Raw genomic sequence first — 12,048 nt, forward strand, 5'->3', positions numbered from 1 at the left:
GACATGACAATCTCGATTATCATGAAGGATTAGTATTCACATAGAAATGTGAGAACGCCGCTTAGGAAGAATATGGAATCAACACTTGACATTGAAGCAACTTGAATACCATAAACCAAAACAAAAACAAAGGATTGGCTTGCAGAAAAAGCTGGAACAAACATATGATAGAGAGTTCGTCCGAAGTTTTCATGGTGGGGCCCACACGGGCTCGATCGTACAGCACCATCATGTACAAGGCAGTGCACATGACATATGAAGTGTCCCCGAGTCAGCACAGCCAAGGACTCTTTAAGACACAACGAGACCACTGTAAACCAACTGTGGATAGGCAGACCACTAGACGTCAAACCCCAATCTCATATCATGCATCTGCCGGAAAGATATCCTAAGAGCTACTTGAATTCCCACTTATAAACTCCCGAAACTTTCTGGTTAGGCAATCAGGTATTGGGGATACAGGGGAAGCATAATATCTCACCCAAAACTAGCATTTCCTACATCCACCTATATCCATCCTTCAACACATAACAGAGAAACCTTCAAAAATCGTGTACCTCAACCTTCGAAAAGCATCCGTTATACGAGTTATGGCAATATTCCCGAACTCCCGCCTCAGTACTGGGTGGCGTCGAGGTTATCTCACCAACAACTGCATAAAAGAGATTTTCGATGTCGGCGAACTCATGTATTCCAGAACTGCAATGATAAAATCGTGAGGACAACACCTCGGAGCTCAACTCCTCGGGACACTGCCACAACCCCTAAATGTCAGGAGGCACCAAGAACAATGTTCTCGTCACAAAACCATCAGAACAATTCCAAGATACCCGCGTGATCCTAAAAAAATTCATGAAATTTGAGGAGAGAAGAGTCAAAACTCTACGTCAGGAGGCCTCACCAGAGCGACAAAGGGACTGAGGAGTAAAAAGAATCCTACTCTCCGATATATATACTCCTATAAGACTCAAAACATTTTGTTCTAGACTCAACAACGTCAGCGATTCGATCAAGCAGGGGGCTCCTAAGTCGGGGTTGGCTCTGATTACCAACTTGTAACACCCACAATGCGGCTATATCTCCCACGTGTCGGGGCACGACTTAGAGGCATAGCCGCATGGTAGGTTTGTCGCAAGAGGGGTAATCTTCACACAATCCCATGTACTGAATAAGTAAGGGATAAAGAGTTGGCTTACAATCGCCACTTCACACAAATACAAGTTAAACATACATCATACATAATACAATCAAGGTCCGACTACGGAACCAAAATATAAGAAGACAACCCCAATTGCTAGATCCCCGATCGTCCCAACTGGGCTCCACTACTGATCGAATGGAAAAGACACAAAACAACGACCAAGATCTTCATCAAGCTCCCTCTTGAGCTCTGTTGCGTCACTTGCACTGGTATCATCGACACCTGCAACTGTTTGGAAGTATCTGTGAGCCACGAGGACTCAGCAATCTCGCACCCGCAAGATCAAGACTATTTAAGCTTATGGGTAGGAAAGGGTAGTGAGGTGGAGTTGCAGCAAGCACTAAGCATATATGGTGGCTAACTTACGCAAATAAGAGCGAGACGAGAAGCAAGGCAACGGTCGAGAATCTAGAAGTGATCCTGAAACTACTTACGTACAAGCATAACTCCAAAACCGTGTTCACTTCCCGGACTCCGCCGAGAAGAGACCATCACGGCTACATACGCGGTTGATGCATTTTAATTAAGTCAAGTGTCAAGTTCTCTACAACCGGACATTAACAAATTCCCATCTGCCCATAACCGCGGGCACGGCTTTTGAAAGTTCAAACCCTGCAGGGGTGTCCCAACTTAGCCCATCAGAAGCTCTACAGTCAACGAAGGATATTCCTTCTCCCGGGAAGACCCGATCAGTCGCGGAATCCCGGTTACAAGACATTTCGACAATGGTAAAACAAGACCAGCAAAGCCACCCAATGTGCCGACAATCCCGATAGGAGTCGCACGTATCTCGTTCTAGGGCAACACCGGATGAGACTAGCTATGAGTAAAACCAAACCACAAGTTTCCCTCAGGTGGCCCCGCAGGCAACTCGGTTCGGACCAACACTTAGAGAAGCACTGGCCCGGGGGGGGTTAAAATAAAGATGACCCTCGGGTTGGCCAACCCAAGGGAAGGGTAATAGGTTGTTAGGAAAATGTAAAACCAAGGTTGGGCCTTGTTGGATGAGTTTTATTCAAAGCGAATTTTCAAGAGGTCCCCATAACACCCAACCACGTAAGGGACGCAAAATCAAGGAACATAACACCAGTATGACGGAAACTAGGGCAGCAAGAGTGGAACAAAACACCAGGCATATGGCCGAGCCTTCCACCCTTTACCAACTATATAGATGCATTAAATTAAATAAGAGATATTGTGATATCCCAACATATCCATGTTCCAACATGGAACAAACTTCAGCTTCACCTGCAACTAGCAACGCTATAAGAGGGGGCTGAGCAAAAGCGGTAACATAGCCGAACAAGGGTTTGCTAGGAAAGGTGGGTTAGAGGCTTGACATGGCAATATGGGAGGCATGATATAGTAAGTGGTAGGTAGCGCGACATAGGAATAGAGCGGAAAGCTAACAAAGCAAATATAGAAGTGATTTCGAGGGTATGGTCATCTTGCCTGAGATCCCGCAAGGAAGAAGAAAGAGTCCATGAAGAAGGCAAACAGACGTAGTCGAATGAATCCTCACAAATGCGACGTTATCGAAACCAACCTGAAGAAGCAACACCGGAAAGAAGCAAACAACATAGTAAAGAACCATCACATAAGCATGGCATGATGCAGAACCAAGTATGATGCATGACCGGTTTAATGAAGCATGGCATGGCAAAGTGCACAAAACAACACTACAAATTAAGTGGAGCTCAATATGCAACAGACAGAAGGAACGGGGAGACCGGGACGGATGCAAGTTTTGAAAACATGATGATGCAATGCACATGATGACATGATATGATGCAACATGCAAGCGAATGACATGGCAACGACGGTGAACAAATGGGAGACACCTGGCACATCAGTCTCGGGGCGTCACAATATAGCCTCGTATTTCTTCCAAGCTTTGGTTCAGTTAGGCCAACTAGATCGATTTTTCTTTCCATAGGAAGAGGTGCTTTGTGATGGGTTCGATGTTACGGTGCTTGATCCCAGTGACAGAAGGGGAACCGACACGCATGTATCGTTGTTATTAAGGATAACAAGATGGGGTCTATTTCTATATAAATAGATCTTGTCTACATCATATCATCGTTCTTATTGCATTACTCCGTTTCTCCATGAACTTAATACACTAGATGCATGCTGGATAGCGGTCGATGTGTGGAGTAATGGTAGTAGATGTAGGCAGGAGTCGGTCTACTAATCTTGGACATCATGCCTATATAATGATCATTGCCTGGATATCTCATTCATGAACCAGCATCAAGTGAGGAAACTGATAAAGATTGTTACTAAAATGGGTCAAAAGATGTCAATCAAACTATTTGTTTACACTTTATGCAAGACAACAATGAACTGTAGGATGGTAAGCAAGAACCCTGTAGCCTTCTTTTTACTGCCCGTAATGAGTTGTGTTAGATGACAATAACTGAATCTTTTTTCTTTTGCAGTGGATCCTGAAGCAGTTTACTCAAGATTACCTCTCAAACTACATGATTGACGGCCGGCCATCACAAGGGGCTGGACTAGAGTCCTGCATGCCTTCTGCATCCAGGAGAGCACAATAGGGCCATTCTGCTTCACCTTGTTCAACAATTGAAATGTCGGTCGCCTCTTTCTTTACCATCTATAATAGTACAAGTATAGAACCCTGGTACATCATTCTTTATTTGGTGCTTCTGTAATTCTTAAACATATGTACCTGTGAATCGAATAATGCATTGGTTGTTTGAACCTGATGGATATGAATAAAGCTATAGCCTACTTTCAAGTTTAAATTAGGTACAATTTTAAATACAAGCAATTAAATTAGGGTGAAATTACGTTGTGCGGGTCATTACGGCACACATGGTTGGTAAAACACAAACGTTTGCGATATACACCATAATCTGAGACGGTTCATAGAGAGGAAACATGTGCAAGCATGCACACAATTTCCGTTTGCAAAGCGTGTCTGATGTCAGACACTATCACATACGGTGCAGGAAAACTAAATGTGTGTGATTGTCTACCTATCGTACACGGTTTATAATCATGAACTGTTTGTGATGTGCTAGGCATCGTAAATCTCCCGTGCCTAGAATCTGCCTAGAAAACTCCTGTGCCTGGAATCTGCTTGGTTTTAGGCAGAACCACAAAACTCCGACTGCGATGGCAATGCGAGCACAAACGAGTGGCAATGATGAAGTGTTTGGGATATTCGAGATATCGGAAACGGTTATACAGGGACAACTGTATGCATCAAGGCTCCCTATCACCGACGTTTTCTGGGTCATGTGGGAAGGACCCCCTATTGCCCACACTCACTTGAAGACGGTTCCATATGCCGTTGCGGAAAGGGGTTAAAAACCGTTCGTTTAGGACCGACGCGCACAAGTGACTATCGTTTGATGGATGACTTTGGTCAGTTTGGCTTTATTTATCCGCGTATTTTGTAACAGGTCCATTATGTACTGCTTTAGGAAAGCCAGTGAGGCAGCGGCTGACTATGCTGACCTATTTGGTTCTGCGCAAGGCTAGTTCCCTATGAAATATTTGAGAATTTCGGTTAATTATCGGTGTCTCACTAATGCGGAGTGGAAACATGTAGAGTAGCACTTAGAGAAACAGTTGACCAGTTGGCAAGGCAAGTTACTCTTCGTTGGAGGACGTCTGGTCTTGATAAATTTTTTCCTCACAAATATGGTTCTCTATATGCTTTCCTTTGTCCAACTCCCTAAAAGAGTTGCAAAAGCTGGATTATTTCAGTTCCAGATTCTTTTTGTCCTTCATAGTCGACTCTATGTATCAGGCGCTCATGCACTTAGAGGTCCCATTGGATAATAACACGAAAATATAAAAGCCCAAGATTTCACTAAAAGTTAAAATTTTCATGTGGTATCTTCGGAGGGGAGTTATGCTAACGAAAGACAACCACGCCTATCACAACTGGCAAGGAAGCAAAACGTGTAGTTTTTTTACTCACAACGAGACAATCAAATATCTCTTTTTCTGGTGTAAGTTTGCGCATTCTATATGGCCAGTCATTCAAATAGCGTCCAATTTGTATCCGACCACAAGTGTTGCCAATACTTTTGGTCATTGGTTGGATGGTATTTCAAATAGGTTCAGAATGCTAATAAGGGTGGGAGTGTGTGCCTTGCTATGGTCGCTATAGCTATGTAAAAATAATTTGACATTTAATGGCAAAAACTCTGCTCCTTTGCAGATAATTTTTCGTTGTATACGCTACCTTCGTACGTGGTCTATACTAGATCGAACGGAGTACCAACCATTATTCAAAGTGGTGTGTATGCGGCTAGAACGGGTGGTTGGGGAGGTTTTCACCCAACATGGGTGGCAGCATAATCTCCGGATCGGTCCACCACCTCCTTAGACATACACGTAGTGTTGGGGAAATCCAACTCGGTGCCCAGGCTCATTTGCTCCCAGTCAGGAAAAAAAATCAAAACAAATACTAGAAAAATTCAAAAAAAAATCCAATTTTTTGTGTGGTAGATAATTTGATGCGTGAGGTCCGCTCCAAATTTCAACTCGTTTGGATATTTGAACAGCTCTCAAGAAAAACGACAAATCGGGTCAGAACAATGTGTGAATAGTAAACTTTTTTACAGACCCCGATTTTGTGTTTTTTGCGGAGAGCTTCTCAGAGGTCCAAATAAGTTGAAATTTGGAGCGGACCTCACGCATCAAATTATCTACTACACACAAAAAATAGAATTTTTTTAATTTTTCTAGTATTTGTTTTGACTTTTTTCGTCAGCGCAGGTGCAGCTGAGCTTGGGAGCAGAAACGTCGCATCCATAGTGTTGGCCTTTTACAACTTTATTGGTTCCAATACATTGTTTTTCCTTCTTTTGTCAGACCGTTCATGATTGGCTGTGTGCATTTTGGTCGTGTAGAGGCCGGGTATTACTTATTATACTTTGTATCCGTTTGATGCTATATTTTAAGTTAATAAAAGCGTCCTTTACTAGAAATATCCATTATGTACGCAGCACCGTCGAGACCACCATTGACATACGCATGAAGCGCTCCCCATGCGAAAGAAGCACACTGTGGATGGACAAGTTCGCAATACAATGATCGATGTATTGATGGGGTGCCGGTGCACGTATATATAATTACAGGGTAGGCCTCCACCTCAACTATACAGGACTAGGAGGTGGGCCACAACATGAATATACATGGAACACAAAATATATACTGAACACCCCCTCACGGTCAAAGCATCGCCAGAGACACAGAGACTGGACCAAAACTCCTTGAAGACGGGAGTAGGCAATCCCTTATTCATCACATCAGCAAACTATTGCGACGTCAGAACGTGGAGAACCCGAACATGGCCAAGGACAACCTGCTCGCGCACGAAGTGAATATCGAGCTCAATATGCTTCGTACGTCGATGGTGCATCGGGTTGGCGGAGAGGTAGACCGCGCTGACGCTATCGCAATAGACAAGAGTGGCCTTGTGAACATCACAAAGCAACTCCAGGAGTAGCTGACGAATGCAAGAGCACTCGGCCACGGCGTTAGCCACAACCCGACACTTTGCCTCGGCGCTGGAGTGGGAGACCATGGGGTGCCGCTTCGATGACCAGGAGATCAACGAGGGCCCAAGGTAGACACAATAGTTAGATGTGGAGCGTCCAGTGTCGGGGCAGCCACCCTAGTCGACATCCGAGTAGGCAACAAGGTCGGTGGAGGTGGAGGCCATCAGGGTGAGTCCCAAGGACATGGTGTCGCGTATATAACGGAGGATACGCTTCACCAAAGTCCAGTGAGAGTCTCTCGGAGCATGCATGTGGAGGCACACCTGCTGGACAGCGTACTGCAAGTCGGGTCGAGTAAGCGCGAGGTACTGTAAAGCACCAACAATGGAGCGATAGAATGTTGCATCGGATGTGAGAGACCCCTATAGAACAGAGATCTTCGCCTTCATGTCTACGGGGGTGGGTGTCGGCTTGCAGTTAAGCATACTGGCATGCTCCAGAAGCTCGTGGGCGTACTTCTGCTGATGCAGAAAGAAGCCGTTAGCTCGACGGACCACCTTGATGCCGAGGAACAAGTCCTTGAGGGCGAACTCGTCACAAAGACGAGCTGTCAGCCGCTGAAGGAGATCGGGGGCGGACACCGTGAGGATGCGACGTAGAGCAGCAGATATGCAATTGTAGGTCCCTGATGATACACGAAGAGTGAGGCATCGGAGCGAGTGGATAGAAATCCCAGAGACTGCAGGAAGGCTGTGATACGCTGGTACCAAGCCCGAGGCGCCTGCTTCAACCCGTACAGAGAACGGGAAAGTAAGCACACGAAGTCTGGATGCTCAGCATCAACGAAACCGGTTGGCTGCTCACAGAACACCTGCTCGGCGAGATAGTCGTGCAAGAAGGCGTTGGAGACATCCAACTGGTGCACAGGCCAGGCGCGCGAGACCACCAACTGGAGCATGGCGCGGATCATGCCCGGTTTAAGAACCAGGGCGAAGGTGTCGGTGATGTCCACGCCTACGCTGCCGAAATTCACGAACCACCCACCGAGCCTTGTAGCGCTCGGGAGAACCGTCCGGCGGGTCTTCTGGCGAAAAAAACCACTTGCCAGTGATGATGTTGGCACGAGGGGGCGCGGAACAAGCTACCATGTGCGGTTGCGCTATAGGGCATCGAACTCCTCCTGCATCGCGGCGAGCCAATGAGGATCCGAAAGGGCAGCGCGAGCGGAGGCAGGAATGGTTGATGGCGTCGATGTCGAGGCGGCGCACACATACTCATCGGAGGAGTAGCACGTGCTTGGCCGAAGCACACCCTCCCGGGTGCGGGTCGTGACGCCTAGAGGCAGGGGCCGCGGCGACGACGGGGGCGGCGGCGGTGGCGACGGCCACAATCGAGCCGGCGGCTGAGGTGGCGACAGGCGAGGAGGAAGTCGAGCCCATCGCCGGGGTGGCGGGTGGGGTGCCCGCCAGCTCAACCTCGTAGGAGGGAGACGGGGACCGGGAACCCAGTCAAGGTGCTTGTGCACATATATATATAATTACAGGATAGGTCTGAACTTGAACTATACAGGAGTAGAAGATGGGCTACAACACGAATATACATGCAACACAAAATATATACTCAACACACACGTCATATTGTAATTGGCTCTCACATCTTGGCAGGGCTCTGAAGTTGGCAAATCGGGTTTATGACATTCTCTACAGTGTGCCTTCTCGTTTGCCTATTGCAGTACTATTTTTTAGTAAAACGGAAGGAGCTATCAAATTCGAACGGGGCGTGTGGTCCAGGTGATAGGCTGGAAAAAATGGGTGTGAATCAGTAGATGCTTGTGCTTTAGTGCAGGGAAACATGGATGGAAGCTTCAACGCCAAGGAAGGGACAAATCCCTGGCCCTGAGTGACAAAATAAACGATACTACCTACTACTCCAGAGAAATACCCTAGTGCTCCATTCCGTGGATGGTCTGGCGCAATCAATGGATTGTTTCCCCACGAAGGCAGGCGCGGTATGTGCGTCTTTGCTTCAAATGTTGCTTGGCGTTGAAGCGTGATTCATGTACTACTACTACAGTACTGTCCAGTAAGTGAAGAACCGTTTGAGAGAGACACAACGAGCGATTTGCTTGGCAATAAACAATTGATGCATGCATGCATGTAGTATGTGCTGGAGTAGTACTACTGAGTTGGCTACACTAGTACAGTAGTACATTGTTTTTGAAACGAAGCTACACTACACTGTTGAGATCAGGAGACCCATGTTTTACAACTAGTGAACCCACCTTCCCTTTGGTTGGAAAATAAACTGTAGAAGACGCGCAAGCTAGCTAAGCTAGGTGCACAACTGTAGAAGATGAACAACTTTCAGGAAGAAAGAAATAAAGAAAGAAAAATGAATTTGTTGTGGCTACGACTATCCAAGCAAGCAGCTAGCTAGGTGCACCTGACGTTCCTCCCTGGCCCTCCGTAGTAGAAGTAGTTCCCCCATACGGCGTTGACGCCGCCCTGGATGTCGTAGCAGTTGGGGTGGTCGGCGGTGACGTGGAAGGTGGTGAGCGGGATGAGGCTGTTGTCCCAGTCCACCACCTCCAGGTTGCGGAAGTAGGAGGAGCGGCCGAAGCCCTCCCCGGGGAAGTGCCCGCTCCCCATCTGCGTGGCCGTGTGCGACCCCTCGGCGCGCGTGTCCACCACCTCGCCGCCGAACTGCACCATGCTCGCGTGCGACGCCAGGTGGCTGAACAGAAAGCTAGGCCAGTAACCCACCAGCTCCCCCGACCCGAACTCCAGCCACCAGTTGCCGTGGTTGGGGTCTTTCCAGATCAGGAGGCTGATGTCGAACTGGCCGCCTTTGTAGCCGGAGGTGGGCGAGATGGCCGCCCCCATGGCGATCCGGCTGTTGGTCTGCACGAACCCTGAGCACAGCAGGTTGTAGCACCCCGTCGTCTGGTACGCGTCCGTCTGCATGCCATGCCATGCAAATTCAAACCCTTTTCTTTTCTTTTCTTTTCTTTTCTTTTCTTTTCTTTTCTTTTCTTTTACCAGACAGACGATCGATCCATCCATGGATCGAGGAGAAAGGGCTTACCGTCCAGTAAGTGAAAAACCTGGGCGAGTTGTCCCCATACAGCTGCGGGCTCACCTGTCACACAAAACAGCAAGCAGCTGTTAATTATATGTTGTTGTTGTTGTCCCTGCCATCCGCAACCGAGAGCAGAGACCAGAGAGGAATGGATGATGCTCAAATCGCAAATGTACCTGCCATCCGGCCTCGATGGTGTTGAGATCGTTGCTGAAGGTGCCGCCGATAACCCAGATCTGCGACAGGCTGAACTCCGTCGGCGTGCTCACCTTGGGCGCCCACACGTTGATGCTCGCACGCGCGCCGTAGTACTCGTCGCCGGCAACGTACCCCACCGCGTGCTGCATACACACACATACACACCATTTCAATAACCAACCATCCATCCGCTGATGAGTTAATAGTGTTACTGTCTTATTAATGTTACCCCTGCTGCTCCACTGCAGTTAATTACTACTCCCTCCGTCCTAGGACGTTTTTTGACACTACGTTAATGTCAAAAAGAAAAGAAAAGAAACATACTCAGATCAATTAATCTGCACCTAGCGAGAGCCAAAATGCAGACGAAGAAGCGACACCCGGGTCAATGCTCTCTGCGGATGTTAGCTGGAAGGAGTAAAAGCAACGGCAAACCAATCAAATCCATGAGGTTAAAAGCTGTGCGCTGAATCTATGTCCTCGCAGTGGATGGCATCATGCCACCGCTCTGCTCGATATCACGTTTTACCCAACTTTTTCGGATGCTCTGCTTTTTAAGCATCATTTAGCGGAGGTGCAATTTCATTCAGCAACCAAGACAAGATTTACAGGCTACAGTAACTTGAATTCAGGTCGTGCTTACAATGTACTCCCTCCGTGAAGAAATATAAGAGCGTTTACTAAGTACTATAGTAGTATGGCATGACAAGACACAAGAGTAGACTACGGACCTCGTGGCCGCCGGCGACCGTGTCACGCCGTACTCTGGCCGTGGGCACCCTTCCGAACCTCCTCACGGAGCTGGCGCGGAGGACGTCGGCCTCCGTAATCCTCCTCACCGGGACGGACCCCTCCGGGCACGACGCGCCGGACATCGCCCAAAGCTGCACTCCGGCGTCCGCCGTGTGATTGGGGCGGCGGTGGTGTCCACTCGGTCGCACCGGCGGGCCCTGCGACAAAACGACCAATCGAACAAGAGCCCAAGACTTGGTTAACTAATCAATCTACATGCTGGCTTTCCCTTGGCTTTGAAATGGAAATAAATAAATAAAATTAACAATAGCTGCTAACGAGATGGATGCATTACCAGTGGTCTCTGGCCGCGCAGCCTGGGGTGGTCGAACGCCGGCTGCAGGTGCGCCGGCACGCAGTCGATGAGGTCGCCGTCGGGGCTCTGCCATGAACCAACGAGCACCACGGTTAATTTCTCTCGGCCACCCACCGCAAAAAAAAAAAAATCTCTCTCGGCCACGACCTAGACCGAATTGCAGCAACACTGTCACTGGCAGTAGGGCGATCGAGGAGACATGCCTGAATGGTCCGGAGAGACGGCTTGTTGAGCCTTGTGAGGAGCGCCTGGACCCGCCTGTACCTCCGGAGTTCCTCCCCCGGCCCGAACGTCACGTTAGCCGCCGCCGCACACTTGCCAAGAAGCGCGACATGAAGCAGCAGCAGTAGCAGGACAAGGGCAGCAGCAGTGGGATGTGATGGAGATGGAGATGGAGAGTAGGGTGCAGCCATCAGTGTGGGATTCTGTGCCTGTGAAGCTTCTTGCACGGCGGCGTCTTGTCGCAGCTGCTGATGCTCCTGTGCGAGGAATACATTGGCTGGCTGCTCGGTGCCTGCCGCTTGTTGCTGGGGAGTTGGGACTAGTACTCGCCACAAAACCTGTCCACTCCAGCCAGTACTGGCAGTGGCAGCTCAGCTCAGCTCAGCTCAGAGCTAGCGAGCGCGGCCTCGTTCGCACGCAATCAATCCCTTTTCCCAAAGAAGAAGAAGAAGAAGAAGAAGGAGGAGGAGAAAGAGAAAGAGGAGGGGGAGAAGCACTCGTCCTCCCGCTAAGCAAAGATCTCTCCCTCCGAGGCCCCCGCGAGACGGAGCTATATATCCATCACCATTCTTATTCATAGGTTTTTTTTGAGACAATCATTCTTATTCATAGGTGCTTATGGTTAGGATGGAGGGTGTTGGGATTAGCTAGGGGGGGGGGGGGGGGGGGGGGGGGCGACAAAGCATGGGGCTTTGCATGAGGCAATTGAGTTGAGAGGGGAATAATAATAATAATAATACTCCTCTCCTAGTGTAGGG

At 48.5% G+C, this 12,048-nt stretch overlaps 1 protein-coding gene across 1 annotated transcript; it reads right to left on the reverse strand.

Annotated features, from left to right (window-relative positions):
• Nucleotides 1-8,823: 8,823 nt before the first annotated feature.
• LOC123061277 (uncharacterized) lies at nucleotides 8,824-11,822 on the reverse strand. The gene is made up of 6 exons (XM_044484300.1): nucleotides 11,272-11,822; nucleotides 11,048-11,134; nucleotides 10,692-10,910; nucleotides 9,939-10,103; nucleotides 9,769-9,822; nucleotides 8,824-9,641 (listed from the first exon to the last, which is right to left on the reverse strand). Exons 1-6 carry the CDS (start codon nucleotides 11,479-11,481, stop codon nucleotides 9,117-9,119), a joined length of 1,260 nt encoding a protein of 419 aa, XP_044340235.1. The 5' UTR covers nucleotides 11,482-11,822; the 3' UTR covers nucleotides 8,824-9,116.
• Nucleotides 11,823-12,048: the final 226 nt, after the last annotated feature.

This window comes from Triticum aestivum, chromosome 3A (genome assembly GCF_018294505.1).
Source record: "Triticum aestivum cultivar Chinese Spring chromosome 3A, IWGSC CS RefSeq v2.1, whole genome shotgun sequence".
NCBI classification, from domain to species: domain Eukaryota; kingdom Viridiplantae; phylum Streptophyta; class Magnoliopsida; order Poales; family Poaceae; genus Triticum; species Triticum aestivum.

What these genes read in the sequence shown, in the direction of transcription:
- LOC123061277 (XM_044484300.1), bottom strand. Translation starts at nt 11,481, where the DNA reads ATGGCTGCACCCTACTCTCCATCTCCATCTCCATCACATCCCACTGCT. An exon ending in CGTCTCTCCGGACCATTCAG is followed by an intron (nt 11,135 to 11,271) that starts GCATGTCTCCTC and finishes GGTTCATGGCAG; the next exon opens with AGCCCCGACGGCGACCTCAT. An exon ending in CGGTCGCCGGCGGCCACGAG is followed by an intron (nt 10,104 to 10,691) that starts GTCCGTAGTCTA and finishes GTGTGTATGCAG; the next exon opens with CACGCGGTGGGGTACGTTGC.